The sequence below is a fragment of the Bubalus kerabau genome, chromosome 11, assembly GCF_029407905.1.
Source record: "Bubalus kerabau isolate K-KA32 ecotype Philippines breed swamp buffalo chromosome 11, PCC_UOA_SB_1v2, whole genome shotgun sequence".
Classification (NCBI taxonomy): domain Eukaryota; kingdom Metazoa; phylum Chordata; class Mammalia; order Artiodactyla; family Bovidae; genus Bubalus; species Bubalus kerabau.
In genome coordinates, this window is record NC_073634.1 from 27971771 (window position 1) to 27992007 (window position 20237).

At 39.0% G+C, this 20237-nt stretch overlaps 1 protein-coding gene across 6 annotated transcripts in view; it reads left to right on the top strand.

Moving 5' to 3' along the window:
* The window catches only part of MTA3 (metastasis associated 1 family member 3), a 195084-nt gene that overhangs the window by 83292 nt on the left and 91555 nt on the right, over nt 1-20237 (top strand). For all 6 annotated transcript variants that reach the window (XM_055539928.1, XM_055539929.1, XM_055539933.1 and 3 more), the window contains exon 4: nt 14938-15064. In XM_055539928.1, the coding sequence (XP_055395903.1) occupies nt 14938-15064 (127 nt within the window). The remainder of the gene's footprint in view (nt 1-14937; nt 15065-20237) is intronic.

The following is a 20237-nucleotide window of genomic DNA, read 5'->3' on the forward strand; positions in this document are numbered from 1 at the left end:
CTAGAATGTCAATGTTCAGTCTTGCCATCTCCTGTTTGACCACTTCCAATTTGCCTTGATTCATGGATCTGACATTCCAGGTTCCTATGCAATATTGCTTTTTACAGCATCAGACCTTGCTTCTATCACCAGTCACATCCACAACAGGGTACTGTTTTTTCTTTGGCTCCATCCCTTCATTCTTTCTGGAGTTGTTTCTCCACTGATCTCCAGTAGCATATTGGGCACCTCTCGCCCTGAGGAGTTCCTTTTTCAGTATCCTATCATTTTGCCTTTTCATACTGTTCATGGGGTTCTCAAGGTAATAATACTGAAGTGGTTTGCCATTCCCTTCTCCAGTGGACCACATTGTGTCAGATCTCTCCACCATGACCTGCCCGTCTTGGGTGGCCCCACGGGCGTGGCTTAGTTTCATTGAGTTAGACAAGGCTGTGGTCCGTGTGATCAGATTGACTAGTTGTCTGTGATTATGGTTTCAGTGTGTCTGCCCTCTAATGCCCTCTCGCAACACCTACTGTCTTACTTGGGTTTCTCTTACCTTGGACGTAGGGTATCTCTTCATGGCTAGGTCCATGAATCAAGGCAAATTGGAAGTGGTCAAACAGGAGATGGCAAGAGTGAACGTCAACATTCTAGGAATCAATGAACTAAAATGGACTGGAATGGGTGAATTTAACTTAGATGACCATTATATCTACTACTGTGGGCAGGAATCCCTTAGAAGAGATGGAGTAGCCATGAGGTTACATGACTGAGCATGTATGTATGAGGGTGGAGGGAGATGGTTGTTAGCAGTTAACTGGTAGAACTTAAAAAAAAAGGAAACTGCAGACTCTTTGCCCAGGTGAATCTACTGTTTTACATGCTCATCTGCAATGTGGGGGAGTTGTGGTTTCCTCACATCTTTGCCAACACTTCATGAAGTCAGTCTTTTTAATTTTAGGCCTCCTAATAGATATGTAAATTTTACCTTCTTGTGTCCTGTAATTTTTATGTTACAGGATTTTTTATGTTCCTGTAAATCTTCTTGAGCTTTGTTCTGTGATGCACTTATGTTACTTGGAAACAGTTGGGTCCTTTTGGTTGTTGATTTTATGACTTAATGTATATTTGTTAAGCGGGTACAGAGCAGTCAGTGCTCATTTGTTCCCTATTACTTAAGCAAGACCTTTCTGTGTACCCTACCCAATACACCGTGAATTATGAGTTTTACTAGTGTAGTTGTTTAAAAAGAAGCACTGTTCGTGGCTCAATGTGAGCACCGGGCGCTGTTCCACTGATTGTTTCCCTAGTTTATGGCCGTTTCCTCACTTGCATTCACTGATGGGTTCTATGCTTGAGGATTACTGGCTGTGATCTCCAGGTTTTCTCACTCCAGTGCTCTCATCTTCTGAACCGTGGTTGCTTTGGTCTCCCTCGTCTCTCACCTTTGTCTCCTCATCTGGGAGTCACCCAGGCTCTGCCTCAGTTTCCCTTCCTTCTCTGTTGCCAGGAAGCTCTGCCAAGGCAATAAATAGGGCCAGTGTTAGGGCTCACCTTGTTTGCTTCCTGTCTCAGGGTTCACTGTTCTTCATTGCCTGATGTGCCAGTGGCCTGATGCTTCATGTATATTATTAAGTTTTGATTTGGGGAAGGAAATTTGTAAAGGAAAAAAACAAACCCAAAATTTGTAAAATTTGGTTGTTTCAGAGAGGAGGGTCCCTATTACATTGTCTAGAAAGAAAGATCCTAGTTTTCTAAAAAAATATTTAAAAAGTCAAGGTGTAAAATACAGTATAATATGTAAAGTGTGCAAGTCAGTACATTTTCGCAGATGTATACATTTCTATTATTACCATTCAGATCAAGATAGAAGACTTTCTAATACCTCAGCAGATTCCTTTGTGTTCATTAGCACCCTCTTCCTACTCAGATAACCACTTCTCTGATGTCTGTTTAGCTTTGTGTGGTCTCCGATTTTTACTTCATCCCAATGGAGTACCTATGGTATTTACTCTTTTTGCTTGACTTTTTTTTCACTCAGCACTGTGTCTGTGGGATCCATCTATGTTATTGCTTGTATCACTTGTTCTTTGTTTTGGTCCAGTAGTATTCATTCTCGCGCTGATGGACATTCAGGTGGTTTCCTATATTGGCTGCTGTGAATAAAACTGCTATGAACATTCTTTTGGTGTACTTAAGGTCTCATTCCTCTTGGGTAAACACTGAGGATTAGGATTCTTGGTTTGTGGGGCAGGTGTAAATACACTTTAGTAGTATATTGCAAACAGATTTCCACAGTGGCTGAACCAGTTTTTCACTTTGTATGTGAATTCTTGGGCTATTTTCTTGAAGAGACTTGGCATTTTCAGTCTTTCAAAGTTTAGCTGTTATGGAACAGCAGGTTTTCTTTTAGGAGGCCAAAGCATAATACTTAGGTTAAGTAATATGAGGGCTGAAGTAACCAATTCTCCTGGTTTGCCTGAGACTGAGCGATTCTCTGAATGTAGGAGTTTAGTGTTGTTTTTTGACAGCTCAGGTGGTAAAGAATCCACCTGCAATGTGGGAGACTCGGGTTCGATCCCTGGGTTGGGTAGATCCCCTGTAGAAGGGAACGGTTGACCATTCCAGGATTCTGGCCTGGAGAATTCCATGCACTGTATAGTCCAGGGGGTCACAGAATCAGAACAACTGAGCGACTTTCACTTTAAAATTCTATTTATTTATGACTGTGCTGGGTCTTTGTTGCTGCGTGGGCTTTTCTCTAGCTGTATTGAGTGGGGGCTGCTCTCAGTTGCTGTGTGCGGGCCTCTCACTGCAGTAGCCCCTTGCTGCGAAGCAAGAATTCTAGGGTGCACAGTCTTCAGTAGTTATGTTCCCAGGCTCTAGAGCACAGCTCAGTAACTCTGGTGCACGGACTTAGGTGCCATGAGGCCAGGGATCAAACCTGTGTCTCCTGTATCGGCAGGCTGAGCCACTGAGCCACCAGAAAGCCCAAGACTTCTAGTTTTAAAACCAGGATAGTTCCAGTCACCTTAAATGAGGCTCTCAGCATATTTAGGCAGCAGAATGTGAAGGTAAAAGCAGGAAATTCACAAGGTCCAAGCCAAACCCAAGTACAGATGAGGCCTTACCCAGTGATTGTGTTCTCTAGTCAAAAAAGACAGAGGTCCACTCACTCCACCACCTTTTATCTTTCATATCTCAGCTTAAACTGTGTTTCTTCAGAGAAGGGTCAACTGGCTGTGTTAATTTCCTTTGTTGTATTTATGGAATACCTTATATAACCTTATAATACTTGCCACACTTGGCATATTTTTATATGAAATCTTTATCAGAGCAGGACATTTATGTCTTCCTCATAGATATCCCCACAACATATTGGTAAGAACATCAATAATTTTTTTTCTTCTCTTGGGGGATGGGGTGTGGTTGTTGGGGGGAAGTAGGTGAAATATGGCAGGGCAGATCATTAGAAGATTTATAAATCATGAGACTTCTTAAAAATCAAAGCAAGAGAGCAATGTGTTGTAGGAAGATGCTGGCTGCTGTATCTGTAATGAATGGGAAAGGATGATGGGCCTGGGGTTCTGGAAATTTTGGTTACTTCTAAATCCTTTTGTTTCTTACGTTTTAAAATTGATAGCAAATGTGAAAATGCATGGTGGCATTTTAAGGCTGCATAAAATTCCAGATGGACTTTGAATATGTTATAAGATTGGGCAGCCTTTGCCAGATGCAGTGTTCTTTGAATAAATAAATGTAAAGCAGAAATAGCTTAAATTTCTGATGGGATCCTAACTTGCTATAAAACAACTTATGAGTCATTGTATCTCACTATGTGAAGATAAAATTTCTGTGACAGGTTTCTTAAACCCAGTAAAGTAAAAAAGCCTTGTTTCACCCAGTTCATGTTTCTCTTTTCAAGTTAGACTTCGAGTTAGTATTTCTTTTGGATAAGTCAGTTGTTCCTGAATGTCTTTCAGGGTGTATATGGTGAAAACAGTTTTCATGATAATACTAAACTGTCACTAGGTGGTCTTCCTGATTCTCTCAGGAGTATGTGGCAGAGTTTTTGCACTTGTATGACAAGTTGATGACATCACCATTCAGGATAATTCAATATGTGCTTGTGATTTCCTGTGTTTTCAAAAGTTTCTTTGTTTTAATTTCTAACACGATATTGATAGATATAACCCATGTAAGCAAAACTTTTTTGAAGTCTTTGATAGGACTGAAGAGATAAAGGAGTTCTGAGACTAAATAGGTTGAGAACAGCTGGAATAGGTATTCTGCACTCCCCCACAATGTTTTAAAATTACTGTTTTATACTCTTTTCAACTTTATATGTGATTTTCTTTCTTCTCTTAACTTTTCATCCACTTCCAGTCTCTCCCTGTTTATCTCATGCATTTCTTTATAGAAGCAGTAAACTCTTGGTGCTTTCCTGTTTTTGAGCTCCAAAATAGGCCCCTTTTCTGTTTTGCTCCTCTCCTTTTCTAATCTTCAAAACCCAAAAGTTAGTTGTATATTTGTAATCATGTGTATATTTCAGAAAGTAACATTATACAGAATGTCACTTGAATTTTATATTTTGGAAAGACGATAGAAAGTTGTAGAGAAGGAAATACAAGTAATGAAATGATTATCAACTGCAGTGGTTGTCTCATTAAGAAAAAAAGTTTACCATGGATTAGAGTTTAGTTACGGATTTCATTCTATTGAGTCCTATTCATTTTTTAATTTTTATTCAGCTTTTACTAAAGTTTCTAGGAAGCAGAAAAGAGAATGATGTGTTAATTATGAACCTGCCAGCCAACTTTGTCCTCTCTTGTAGCACACATTTGCTTTATATTCTCTTTTTTTTTTTTTTTTTTTTTGCTTTAGATTCTTTTAGTGCTGTGGGCATCCCTTCCCAGCCCCATTGCCTTCCTGCTTCCCCCATAGGTGGATTGCTGTCTCATCTTTGGTGTATCTTTTTCCATTCGTCTCTTTATAACTTTTACATATGTACGGATTTATCTAGAGCATTGTTTTTGCCTTTTAAAAAATGATATTTTACATATGTGTCCCTCTACAGATTGCTTTCTCGCTCAATATCAAATATTTGCAGTCCGTTGGTATGTGGATTCACTCATTTTTAACTGCTGAGTAGAAATTCATTACGTAACTATACTGAAATTTATTGTTCTTTTTGCATTTCATTTTCCTTCTGCCCTTTTTTTCCAGGTTTAGCTAGTTCTCTATTATTCATATTCCATATATAACTTATCACTTTGTTTTTATTTATTTATTTATTTGGCTGCACCAGGTCTCAGTTGCAGCACTCTGGATCTTTAGTTGTGGTATGTGAATGGCTAGTTGTGTCATGCCAGATCTAGTTCCCTGGCCGGGAATCGAACCTGGGCCCTCTGCATTGGGAGCCTGGAGTCTTAGCCTCTGGACCACCAGGGAAGTCCCCACTTACCACTCTAAAAAGTGTGCAATTCAGTGATTTTTAGTATAATCACAAATTTATGCAACTATAAATATTATTTAATACAAGGACATTAAAAAAAAAATTATTCCAGAAAGAAACCCCATACCCATTAGCAGTCCCTGCTCTAGTTCCTCTTCCACTAATCCTCTGTCAACCACCAGTCTACTTCCTGTCTCTCTTTATTTGCCTGTTCTGGATTTTTCATATCAGTAGTGTCATGTAATATGTGACCTTTTGTGTCTTTCTCTTTTGTAATATTTCATTTAGTTTAATGTCTCAAAGTTCATGTTGTAGCATGAATCAACGCTTCTTTCCTCTTTATGGCTGAGTGATAAATATGCCATTGTGTGGATATCCTACATTTATTTATCCATTTATCAGGCATTTGGGTTGCTTCTACTTTTTGGCAGTTAGGAATAATGCTCCTATAAACATTCACATACAAGTTTTGTGTTGACATGTTTTCAGTTCTCCTGGGTATATACGTAGGAAAGGAATTGCTTGGTTACGCGGTAACTCTGTTCAGCTATTTGAGGAAGCATTGAGCTGTTTTACAGTGCAGCTGCAGCATCTGACATTCTCATGGATAATGTACAAAGATCACAATTTCTCTACATTTTTGCCCATTATCTTTTTGATTGTAGTCATTCTAGTTGACGTGGTGGTTTTGATTTGCACTTCCCTTGTGACTAATGACGTTAAACATCTTTTCATGTACTAATTGGCTCTTTGTGTATCTTTTTGAAGAAACGTCTATTCAAATTCTTTGCCCATTATTTAACTGAGTTGTCTTTTTATTGTTACAAGAGTTCTTTATTCCGGGTACTTGCAGACATTTTCTCCCATTCTATGGGTTGTCTCTCTGCTTTCTTGAGAGTACCCTTTTAATCACAAAAATTTTAACACTAATTCTAATTTACCCGTCTTTTCTTTGTTTTCTTATGAAACCAAAGAGTTGGTGATGGACAGGGAGGGCTGTCATGCTGGGTCGCAGAGACGGACACGACTGAGTGACTGAACTGAACTGAACTGAATGAAGAAACTATTGCTTAGTCTAAGGTCATGAAGATTTGCACTTGTGTTTCATTCTAAGCATTTTATAAAATTTTTAGCTCTTACATTTAGGTCTTTGATCTATTTTGAATTAATGGTGTGAGAGTCCAGCTCTATTCATTATATGTGGGTGCCTGGTTGTTAGCACCATTCGTAGAAGACTATTCATTCCCCTGGGCTTTCCAGGTGGCTCAGTGGTAAAGAATCTGCCTGCCAATGCAAGAAACATGGGTTTGCTCCCTGGGAAGATCCCCTGGAGAAGGCAATGGCAACCCCTCCAGTATTCTTGCCTAGGAAATCCCCTGAACAGAAGAGCCTGGTGAACTACACAAAGAGCTGGACATGACTCTTTGTGTAGACTTGGACACAACTCGTTGTGTAGAGTTGGACACAACTCTTTGGAGTCCAATGGAGTCACAAAGAGTTGGACATGACTGAGCAGCTGAGCACACACGCACCTTCATTCCCCTGATGAATTGTCTTGGCACTCTTGTCCAAAATCATTTAACAGAAAGAGTGGGCTTATTTCTGTACTACCAGTTATATTCTAATTAATCTATGTCTGCTCTTAGGTCAGTACCTCATAGTCCTGTTTATCATAGCTTTTATCTTTTGTTTTTTTGGCCACACTGCATGCAGGGTTTTAGTTCCCCAACAGTGTTTCCCTGGTAGCTCAAATGATAAAGAATCCACCTGCCATGCGGGAAACCTGGGTTTGATCCCTGGGTTAGGAAGATCCCCTGGAAGAGGTCTTGGCAACCCACTCCAGTATTCTTGCCTGGAGAATCCCCATGGACAGAGGAGCCTGGCAGGCTACTGTCTGTGGGGTCACAAAGAGTCAGACACAACTGAGTGACTAAGCACACACACATACAGCCGGGGATCAGACCCTTGCCCCCTTCAGGGGATGCATGGAATCTTAACCACAGGGCCACTAGGGAAGTGGTTGTAGCTTTGAAGTAAGCTTCAAAATCTGAAAGTGTGAGTCCTTCTAAATTTGTTCATGGCTATTGAGGGTTGCTTATGTCCATATGAATTTTAGAATAAGTTGGCCAATTTTTGTGAAAAAGGCTATTGGAATTTTGGTAGGTGTTGCACTGAATCTGTAAATCAATTTAGGGAGTATCGCCATCTTAACCATATTAAATCCTCCAATATGTGGACATAGTTTTTCCATTTATTTAGGTGTCTTTAAAATTTCTTGTAAGAATGTTTGGTCATTTTTAGCATATGAGTTTTGTCTTTTGTTAAATATATTCCTATTTTTTTTCCTTTTGATGCTATTGTAAATGAAATATTCTTAGTTTCAGTCTGAATTGTTCAGTGCTATTGATGAAACTATCATTGATGTTTGTTTATTGATCATTTGCTTCTAGATTGCCAAATTTTTTCTTTCTTTCTTTAATATTTATATATTTATTTGGCTGCCTAGGATCTTCCATCTTTAGTTGTGGCATGTGGGATCTTTCACTTCAGTTCAGTCACTCAGTCGTGTCCAGCTCTTTGCGACCCCATGAAGCGCAGCACGCCAGGCCTCCCCGTCCATCACCAACTCCTGGAGTTTACCCAAACTCATGTCCATTGAGTTGGTGATGCCATCCAACCATCTCATCCTCTGTTGTCCCCTTCTCCTCCTGCCTTCAATATTTCCTAACATCAGGGTCTTTTCAAATGAGTCAACTCTTCACATCAGGTGGCCAAAATATTGGAGTTTCAGCTTCACCATCAGTCCTTCCAATGAACACCCAGGACTGGTTTCCTTTAGAATGGACTGGTTGGATCTCCTTGCAGTCCAAGGGACATTCAAGAGTCTTCTCCAACATCACAGTTCAAAAGCATCAATTCTTCAGTGCTCGGCTTTCTTTATAGTCCAACTCTCACATCCATACATGACTACTGGCAAAACCATAGCCTTCACTAGATGGACCTTTGTTGACAAAGTAATGTCTCTGCTTTTTAATATGTGGGATCTTTAGTTATAGGCATATGAAGAAGCTCCCAGTTGCAGCATGTGGGATCCAGTTCCCTGACCGGGGATTGAATCCAAGTCCCCTGCATTGGAAGTGTGGAGTTCTAGCCACTGGGCTACCAGGGAAGTCCCTGCCAAACCTTTTCTTTCTCTTCATTCAGATAGTTCCCTGAAAGCTCAACTGTCATAAAAATCCTTCTAATTTTATTCAACTTGCCTCTTCTTTTTTTTTCTTGCCAGGCAGGCTTGAGTTGCATCAATACTGAGCTATTTTCAGTCAAATAATATGCCTTCAAACATTTTAGTACTTCTTAAATGTGTCTCTAGACAAAATTTTAACCACCTGCTTTTCTGTATGTTCTGTACCAGCTCACATCATCATTGTGGGCTGATAGTTCATTAAAATGGGGACCTGAGGATGTTTGTTTGGAATAACCTGTGGAAAACTCTCCTTCTACCTGCCCGCGCCACACCCCCCATCCTAACTAGCATGTAGAAATTATAATTTTGATTAGTTCTGAAAAATATCCAATTCAGGCAAACAAAGTGAAAGTCACTCAGGCGTGTCCGACTCTTTGCGACCCCATGACTATACAGTTCGTGGAATTCTCCAGGCCAGAATACTGGAGAAGGTAGCCTTTCCCTTCTCCAGGGGATCTTCCCAACACAGGGATCGAACCCAGGTCCCCCCCATTGTGGGCGGATTCTTTACCAGCTGAGCCACAAGGGAAACCCCAAAATACTGGAGTGGGTAGCTTATCTCTTCTCCAGGGGATCTTCCTAACCCAGGAATTGAACCGGGATCTCCTGCATTGCAGGTGGATTCTTTACCAACTGAGCTATCAGGGAAGTCCTTTCAGGAAAAGAACTGAGAATCAGTAATGACTTTTCCTGTCGGGAGCCGCGTTAGGCATTACTGATAAAATGGAGGCACGGACCCAGACCCCTCTCCTCATTCCACAGGCATGGTCCTGGGATGAAGGAGTTAGGACTTGTAATTCTGACTTGTCTTTTCCTCTCCTTGGCTGAGTTGACTGAAAAGGAATATTAAGGGGCTTATTGCTCTTGAGAGGACCATGAGAAGGCACAAAGTCTTCTGCGGCTGTGCTCAGAGAATAATTCATAAAGTTAATCATTGACATTTGTTTAAGGACTTTTACAAAAGAGTGTTCCAGGATGAGCACATAGGTCGCAGCTTGAGGCCATAGGAGGGATTGCTATCTGAAGCCTATTTGTGAGGAAAATGTTTATGGCAAAAGAGTTTGCTGAATTTAGGTCTTAGGAATAATTAAAATAGTTAGAAGCTAAAGATTTAAGGAACGTTGTAGTGTTAGCATATTCTACTATAGCTTATAGAAATTAGGGACTTTAGAGATATTATTAGCTAGAAGCCCTTTCTAAGAAATAGTGAATTTAGGATACTAGGGGCAAACAGGACTTAGAAAGATAAGAAATAAACTGAGGAATGTGGTATGCAGCCCAGACATTAGCATGAGTTACAGTGTATTCACAAGGACACATGAGAAAAAGTAGGTAAAAGAATTGCTGAGGAAGGAACTCCTTTTGAGGGGCAACAGTGATTTATGGAGACAATAAATCTGGGTCAGTGGGAACTGAAAATGTCAAATCTCTGACCTAATGCTTTTGTAAAAGTATAAAAGAGAATCTTAAGCTTGAAATAAATATGCAGTCCAAGAAATATGAATGAGAGGCTGCATCGGTACTCGCGGACACCCTTTCAGGCTGACTCCCTGGCTGCTGGAGCTGGACTCCGGCATTTTCCTTGCCTAGGTTCTGACCTTCTTTGTTCAGGTACCTGAATTGTGTGTTGCCTCTTCTGGCCCAGTAATGTGTCACATGCCCAGTCTCTAAAGTTTTGCTGGAGATTGATCTGTACCCTATACCTGGATGCTCTCTTTCTTCACTACTCAGCTAGTTTGATTTCTTCTCTGACACCTGCTTCCCGGACATTGTTTCTGCTAGCCTTACCTAGCCCCTTTCAGGCTGTGTGTGTAGTTAGCCTTGCTGAGCTCTGGGGCCATGGATTCTTTCTCATCCTGCAGTCTAAAGCTTTGAAATTTGTATGACCCTTGCTGGGTTGATCTCAGTTAAGTACAGTGATACTTACTTTATAAATAAATAAGTTTATATTTATTGTTTGTTAAAGCTTCACACAATCCCTTGGTGTGGTTTCTTTCTGTATTCTGTCTCCAGTTTATGACCCTAGTGCCTCGGTGCCTAATACACTGCACTGAAGCATTGCCAACTGGTATCAGTCTCTTGTGCTGCTGTACTGTTTATTGTGGGACTTCTACTTTAATAACTTTTAGAAGGTACCAAATTTGATATTCCATCAAGCTTGGTAAATGGTTTTAAAAAATTATAAATGTATTACCATGGACATGGTTTTTGATGATAGTCAGATTTGCTCTTTTAAATTTTTCATTGTCTAAATGTCAGTTTTTGCCATTATGTTTGCTTAGTGTTTTTAGAATGTTAATGGGATGGGAGTCGTTCTTGTTCAGAAGCTAATATAAATTTATACAAAAATGTAAATGAAATTTAACTAGTAAACTTGAGAAAATTAGTTTTAGATGCTGTTTTGGTGATTTCTGTGTTTGCTTAGGTTGAACTTAAAAATTTTATTCCTTTTCACCCAATATCAAGAGATTGTACAAGAAAATAAGATCTGCTGTCGTTACCATTATTTGTAGAGCTTGCTGCTATTTTAGCCCTATAGGGTATACATTAGAATTCGGTTAGCTGTGTTTTATGGAACAACAATTTATCAAGCCCTAATTAGGTGAGGAGGAGAATTTCGTGTGATATTTGCTGGTGCTAATGGTGCCAGTGCAGCGATAACGTCATTGATCTCCACTGGTGAAACGGTATTATACTTGCAAGTAAATGGCTCTTTTAGCGTTGCATTTCTATTTGAGTAGTTAATTATAAAGAACATTCAAAGAATTTTAAATCACATTATTCAGTTTTTGAGCTCGGTGGATCTTTTTCTAAATCAGTTTTTAATTTTTGCAAGTTCATTTTCAATTCAGAGTTTTAAACGTTTGAGGGTAGAAAACATTTAATACGTAGTCTAGTCATTGCCCTCATATCATTTAAAAGAACAACAGCTAGAGGGTCACATACGATAAAATTTCTTGCGGTCCTGAATCCTTATGTAAGGAATTGGTAAGAAAACGATGTGAGGAGCAGCAGTGTGTTGCTCTTGGTGCGTTTTTTGCCAGTTAGTGTCCAAAAATTAAAGCCTCTGAGGCCACACCTTGGGCTTTACTTCCTGTGAGAGAAGTCAGCCCCCTCTTCCTTGACTCGTGAGTTCTCAATAGATACACAATCTGTACTGTTCCCATAGATACACAGTTTGGTCTGGTCCAGGGAAGGCTGCAGAGCATCTGAACCTCTGCAGGTATGGATCCCAACAAACTGGAAGATTCTTAAAGAGATGGGAATACCAGACCATCTTACCTGCCTCCTGCGAAACCGGTATGCAGGTCAAGAAACAACAGTTAGAACCAGGCATGAAATAACGGAGTGGTTCCAAACTGCAGCACCCCAGGCTGCATCACCATCTCCCAGAGTTTGCTCAAACTCATGTCACCATCCATAGTGATTATGGAACCCAAGAAAATAAAGTCTGTCACTGTTTCATTGTTTCCACATCTATTTGCCATGAAGTGATGGGACTGGATGCCATGATCTTCATTTTTTGAATGTTGAGTTTTAAGCCAACTTTTTCACTCTCCTCTTTCACTTTCTCAAGAAGCTCTTCAATTCCTCTTTGCTTTCTGCCATAAGGATGGTGTCATCTGTATATCTGAGGTTATTGATATTTCTCCCAGTAATCTTGATCCAGCTTGTGCTTCATTCATCCCAGCATTTCTCATGATGTAATCCACATATAAGTTAAATAAGCAGGGTGACAATATATAGCCTTGACATATTCCTTTCCCAATTTGGAACCAGTCCATTGTTCCATGTCTGGTTCTAACTGTTGATTCTTGACCTGCGTACAGGTTTTGTAGGAGACAGGTAAGGTGGTCTGGTATTCCCGTCTCTTTAGGAATTTTCCACAGTTTATTGTGATCCACACAGTCAAAGACTTTAGCGTAATCAATGAAGAGAAGTAGGTGTTTTTCCTGGGATTCTCTTGCTTTTTCTGTGATCCAATGGATGTCTGTATTCCTAACACTAGACCTCAGAAATGAAAAAAAATTGTAAAGAAGTCATATTTATTTATGGGTATAATAATACATGCATTGATGATGAAGCAGCAGCAGTATGATTCCTTATAGTAGCCTCCTGTGATTGTGATTGCTTCACAGGAACCTAGCCTATACTTAGGGCAAGTACACTATTGGAAACATTGTTGCATTAAAAAAAATCACTTATCTGTGATAATATACTTATGAATAGTTTTTCCAAATACAGGCGAGAGGCATAAGTGTTAGTCACTTGGTCGTATCTGACTCTTTGTAGCCACAAAGCTCCTGTGTCCATAGGCAAGAGTATTGGAGTGGGTAGCCATTCCCTTCTCCAGGGAATCTTCTCGACCCAGGGATCGAACCTGGTTCTCCTGCATTGCAGGCAGATTCTTTACAGTCTGAGCCACCAGGGAAGCCCCAGTGTAGCATAATGAATGGTAATGTAATTCTTTGAAAGGAATGTTGTAAAATGCTAAGAAAACTAACATAGTATTAATTTCTATTAAATATCACTCACCTCATGCCTGTGTAAGGTTAGACTGGTATCTGCATGTTTTATGAATTGATGACTGCTTTTATTAATTTTCTTGATTTTTTTTAATTTTAAAAATTAATTAATTGTTTATTTTTGGCTAGTTCTTTGTTCCTATGCGAGGGCTTTCTCTAGTTGCAGCAAGTGGGGGCCACTCTGCAGTTGCGGTGCAAGGGCTTCCCTTCCCTTGCGGTGGCTTCTTTTGTGGAGCACAGGTTCTAGGGCATGTGGGCTTCCTGGTTGTAGAGCATGGGCTCTGTAGTTGTGACACTCGGGCGTAGTTACCCTGTGGCATGTGAGATTTTCTTGGAGCAAGTGAACCCGTGTCTCCTGCATTGACAGGCAGATTCTTTACCACTGAGCCACCAGGGAAGTCCTTTCTTGATATTTCTAAGCTACAGGGTTCATCTGTAAATATTTTCAATTGTTGCAAACCTCCAGAGAATTTCCAGTATACTGTATTTAAGTCTAGATAAAGGTGGACCTGTTAAGTTCAAGCTCACGTTGTTCAAAGGTGAACTTGGTTCAATGAATGCAAGTTTGACCTTACTCTGCTTTCAGAGTTGATAGTTGACCGTGTGGTTCTAGGTTGAATGTCATGTCTCCTCTTGGATGGTGTTGCTCTGTCATCTTAGCATGCGGTATTGCTGTTCATCTGTGATTCCAACGCAGATTCTGGTTTCTTTGGTGTACTTATACTTCCGTTGCTGTAAATGGTGGTAGTCTTCTCATGGCATTACTTAAAAAAAAAGTTAGGTATGCTGGTAATTCAATCAGGACTCTCATTCTTACTGGACACTTAGTAAGGGGAAATTTTCTTGAATCATTTCTTTGGTAAGTCTTTCCTTATTCCCCTTCTCCCCTCCCTGCACCACTCCCCCTCCACACACACACAAAAGACATAAGAGAGTCTGTTTTCTTTATTGTTTCTTTCTGGAACTTTTGTTAGTTGAATGTTGGACCACATGAATTCTTCTTTAATTTTTTAATTTGGTTTTCAGTTATCTTAATTTTGGGAAGATTTCATTAGTGTTGTCTTCTAATTCTTCTATTAGTTTTTTTTATTTGTGTTATCAGATTTGAAATGTGTTACACTATTTGTTTTCTGATTATACTGTTTTTAAATGGAGTATTCTGGGATTCAGTTATTGTGTTATAGACAGACTTTTGATGCTTTTCTCCTGCTTTTTTGATCTCACCCCACTTTTCCCTTCTCAAAATACTTGGTAGCTTCAAGGATTGAGTCAGTACATGCTCTGTGCTACACTTCTCCACAGCATCCCTTTCTGTACACACATAGATTGTCACTTCCTCCTCGTGACTGTGTGTAGTTTATTTTTTTTTAACATCTCCTTTCCATCTTCTAAAACTGTTATTGTTGAAAATCTTCCATTGTTGCTTCATTTTTTATTGTCATTGAAATATTAGTATATTTTCATTGCTATTTTGGTGTGATTTCTTGGGGGAAGAAAGATACATAAGATATATGCATTGTTTCATCTGCCATCTTAAAATTGGCATTCTTCCTTTGAGGCCCAGGTAACTAAATGTTATGGTTGTAATTCATATTGCAAGTTAAATGTGTAAGTTTAAAATCAATTAGTTTGAACAAAATATTGAATTAAAGCCTGATTCAGTCTATCTTAATAACCAAAATAGATAATACAGTTTGTAATAATGCCTTCTTTGAATTTTATTTGTGTAGAAGAAATTGAGGAAGAATCTGAAACAACAGTTGAGGCTGACTTGACCGATAAACAGAAACATCAGTTGAAACATAGGGAACTCTTTTTGTCGCGCCAATACGAATCTCTGCCCGCAACACATATCAGGTAAGAACTGTTTAGAAGTTGGTCTGATGTTCTGAGTAATACTATGACAATTGAAAGAAACAAAACTAAAACAACCTTTGGGAAGCATTTTCCAAACTCAACAATCTTGTTCAAATCAGTTCACTAAGGGCTTCATTATGTAGTCTTATCTTGAAAATTTATAGTTTATATTAGCATTTTAAAGCCCTGCACATGTTATGCAGTCAGGTAACCATGTTGGCTTTTTAATCTGGACTTTTCCAATCATTTAAGTTATCTATTAGCATCTTGCAGAGCAGTGTCCAGCAGACACCATTTTGGGAAGTGCTGGTCTTCTCCAGATTCCCAGAAAAAAATATAGTTATTAGGGTCCAAGAACTAGAATCCAAGATCTGGTTCCCAGACAAGTGTCTCTTGACTTTGTAGGATACAGGACCTTTTATTTATTTATTTTGGAGGGCCTCTGGGACGAAAACTTTCTATTCTTTACTGCTCACTCACTTGCATCTGCTCTGGGCATTGATGGAATGAAAAGTGAAATTCAGTCCCTGGTTTGTATTTGGGAAGAATGGTGGTTGGTCTTTTCATCTGCTGGTGGTAAGATTTAGGCATAGATTAAGGTCTTTTTAAGTGTTGTCTGCAGTGGGTGCATCTTAGAGGTATAACAGAATGTTTGAACTCAGAAAACAGGCAGTTACTGACTCTCAGTGTCGGAAAACTTCAGAAGGAGTTGGCATTTACTCAGCCTTTGAGAGATTAGGGGGCATCTTTCAGGTAAAAGGAAACAGGTGAGCATGGGTGTGGGCAGGGAGCAGCTTGTGTCCAGGGCGGTGGGTGTAGGGGGATGCAGTGTTTTTGTCCCCTTATGTTAAAGAAGTTCCTTCAACTTTTGTTCACAATCTTTATTCTTTTATTCAGCCCTTCACTAGTTATGCTTGTCTTTAAAGCTGTTTATAGACGGAAATAAAATGTAATAACTTTATTTAAAAAAATTGTCCCTTCCTCTTTAGTCCTGAATGTCGATATTGTATCTAAGTGTCTTCTTAGGGCTCAAACACATTTGGAGAATTCCTGAAACCCTGGTTTGGTCTTTACAACACTCCACAATTCCCCTGACCTTTGTGTATCTTGTACTTCTCTTTTCAGAAATGGACGCAGAGATCTTCTAAGACAGGAAATGTATGACAAAGATACTAGAATCCCTTTTTTCCAAATCTTTTCAGAGAGCTTGATCCTCCTCAATAGTTAACATCATATATAATTGCTTTTTTTAAGTTTTTTTTAGGGAGCACTGTGCTTAGATTGGTGAGAGTTAGTATTAATATGTTTTGTGTGACTTAGGGTCCTTTGTTAGAAAAGATAATCAGGCCAGATAATGTGGGAACAGTCATTTAACCTAAAAATAGGGGTATTTCAAAAAATAGGAAAGTAAGTTACTTTTTGCTGAAAGAGATGAAACATGAATACATATTTTACAATTTTCTTAAAGATACAGGTAACTAATAAATGCTGAAGAGCCATATGCATTTATCATTTAATTGGAAGAAGCTAGAATATAAAGATTCATTTTAAGCTCAAGAAGTTATGTGGCCAGTCATAAGACTCTTGCCAGAATGAGAATCTGACAAATGGTTTTAAAAATGTATCCAAAACACGCAAGTATATTTTTAATTTACCCTCCTGATAGCTTGGAATCTGTTTATAAGAAATGTTGGTTTCCTTTAACAGATTGCTTGGAATGGAAAAACTAGTGAAGTATTTTTCATCTTTCACAAAGACTGAGAGAGTATATTGCAATGGAATTATCAAGACATCCCTTTGTTGAACATGGAAATTACATAGACTACATGATCATTCAGTCATGTTGAACACATTTTCTGAATATATTCTCAGTTAGGAAGCTCACTAACTGCTTGATTAAAAAAAAAACAAGGTCCCCAGCTTGTAAACTTAAGGAATTTACCCTGTGCCATTCTTTTGAATTATGAGGAAGAGATATAGACATTTGAGGCATTTGTTTTTGGATTTTTTTTGTTCTCAGAGGTGAGAGGTTGTAGTGTTTTCTCACCTTTGGCTCTCATTTTCAAACAGCTGAATGAAATTAGGGGCATTCTCTGGCCAAAGCATGACACCGTGCTAACCAGCCCTCATGTTGATGTAGAGCAAGTACACTTTGGAGTGATCTTGACATTTTGCTAATATTGAAGTCATGCCCTATCTGTTGTGCTGTAACAGGAGAAAATTACTGAAGTCCCATTGTTCTTTGGCAGCAAAGAGGGGTAATTTGATGAATACTGGCTTTTTATTCTCAGAGACATTATTGAGTGCCCAGAATCTCCTTGTGCTGTATGGAACAGAGGCGAAAACCTGACTGAGGCATTCCTAAGGTCTTTTGTAGTTTTTGTGATCTATAATATTAACCAGATGCTACAGACTTCCAAAGTGGCTGGAAGAGACGGCTTTTCAGGACTTCTTTTCATTTCATTGAAAGAGAATGAATAGGACCAGAACAGTTCTGGGTGGAGTTAGCGATTCACCTTTTGTTTGTGAAATAGGTGGGGTTTGAACATGAGATTTCCTTTGGAACATTATTTGGGGAGTGAAGGCGAGAGACAGCATGCTTCCTGCATAGTGCCTTAGGTCACTAATAATAGATTGTATGCTGCATGGGTTATATAAAGCACTGTAAAATTTATTTTTATGCTAGCTAGACCCATCACAGTGTGTGTGTGGGGGTGTGTGTGTGTGTGTAAAATACTGTGTTCAGTTATATACAGTCAATGTTTATTGAACTTGGCTTTTAAAAATTGTAATATTTATTGAGCCTTTATGATAAGTGTTATTCCATTTGCTTTACATGTATTTTATTTGATCTTCACGATGAGTTTGTAATGTGCATATCAGAGATAGAAAGCTACATTTTAGTAGCTTGTTGGGTAGATAGGCTCTTTAATTTCCTATTTCTTTTTTCACACTCAAGTTGAATGGTCAGAACTGCATTAAAAACTGAGTGAAGCATATAAACTATACTATTATACAGTGTTAGAGATATAAATAGTGACTGGGAACTAGCGACTTGATTGAGTGCCTAAGTTTGTGGATGTGTCTTACATTTGGTCCAGTGTCACTTTTTCCTTACCTTGAAAGCACAAAGCTTATTTTTTTTAAAAGCTAATTACAGCATTGTATATGTAGTGGTTAATACCACTTCTCTGCCTCTAGGGTAGCCAGTTAGTCATATTTAATTAGCGCCAATCCTTTCCTGCTTGCCAACCTTGGGATCTGGATCACAGCCTTTGAAGTCATGCTTCATTGTGTCTTAAAAGGATTTTGTTAGGTACCTGTTGACTATTGGCTCCACCGTGTCCTGTCATAAGGGCTTTTGGACTGGATGATTTCTCCAAGTCTTGTTATGAGCAGTGAGTAGTGATAGAGCAACCATTATATCTGTGTTGTTAGACCTGGCCCTTGCTCAGAGCATCACTGGTGAGGATCCTGCCTTCCTCATTGCTTAACCTTGACAAAATGCAGAGAAATTCTTACAGAACCTAAATTTAGTGTCAGTAGTAGGTCTTCAGGGCTTCCCTGGTGGCTCAGTTGTTAAAGAATCTACCTGCAATGAGGGAGACCTGAGTTTGATCCCTGGGTTGGGAAGATCCCCTGGAGGAGGGCATGGCAACCCACTCCAGAATTCTTGCCTGGAGAACAGGCTGGGGGCTGAGGTCCATGGGGTCCCGAAGAGTCGGACACAGACATGACTTAATGACTAAGCACAGGACAGCACAGTAGGTCTTAAAGATACAGGTGCACATAGTGTCAAGCTGTCTCTTAATGACAGGGTGCTTCAGAGAAAACCTTACATTCTTTTTCCTCTTAAACAATTTTTAGCTTGGGATTCCAGAACGTGGTTATGGTTATCACCATCTGCACCATAATTGCCCCATAGAAAACTGGCTACAGCCACAGTTTATAATGAACTTTTCTTGGTTCAAGCAATGCTATGTTGCTTCTGCATTCTCACCTCCAAAATAAGGAGCTTTCTTAATTCGGTTAAAAAAGTATGTTTAGCAGCAGTTAAAAATCTTGGATTTTATGTGTAATTTGTCTAGGTTCTTCACATCAGACATCATCTTGGAGTGTAAGATTCTAGAAACTCATTATCTCTTTTCTTTCTCCTGCTTGCTGTGGAACACAGTACCCAATAGTCAGTCAGACTTTGAAGTTTTCATTTAATTTTATTTTTGCCCTTTAAGTAAATAAAAATCATCAACAGAATAATCTTCTCTCAAGTACTCCTAACCTTAAATGAAGTTTTAGGTTGTGTGCCTTTCTCTGTTCGTGAAAATTAAAGATTGATGTATGGAATCGCAGGTTGCTCAGGACTCTGAGGGAAAGTGAGATATTCAGAGTCAACATCGAGCTTTTATATGAAGGGCTAGCTGAGCATAGGAAGTCTATTCTGTATACATATTATTCATCACCAAACAAAATGAATTTACAAGCCATATATAGCAACCATGAGAAAGGGGGAAATGGAAGAATTTCTAGCCAATAAGAGGTATTTGGGGGGTGGGATACTGAAGTTCTTATCTTAACACCCAGTGTTGATGAGGATAGGGAAACAGATAACTCTTAGATATACAAGTGTTAGTATAGTCCAAGAAGTAAAATTTTAATGTGTGAATATCCTTTGACCGAGCAATTCCACTTTTTGATTTTATCTAACAGAGGCTCTTAGGAAAGGGTATAGAAATATATATACTGATACATTCATTGAAGAATTGTTGTGTGTACTGTATTTTAAAGATATTTGTTGCAAATAAATGAGATTTTCATTCCTAAGTATGAGTCTGCATCATAAATGTAAATAGGAACTTGGTATTTGATAGATTTCAGGATTATTTTACTATCAGAAAATGCAAGCAACTTTCATATTTATGCTTTTCTATATTTCTACCTTTTTTGAAGTGAGAACATTTTAGGCATATAATGGAAGAAGTAGTACTTAAAAATTTGTCTATTAGATAGGGAAAATGCCAGTTTTGTGTTCATTTTAACTCCATGCCCTGCCTGACAATCTGGCTGGTTTTAATGAAGACAGAATAGGCAGGAATCTACTAAAAACTAAAATCTTCTTTATCCCCTCTTCCGCAGTAGTAGTAGTAAAGTGGTAACATTGGCTACTGTTATATTA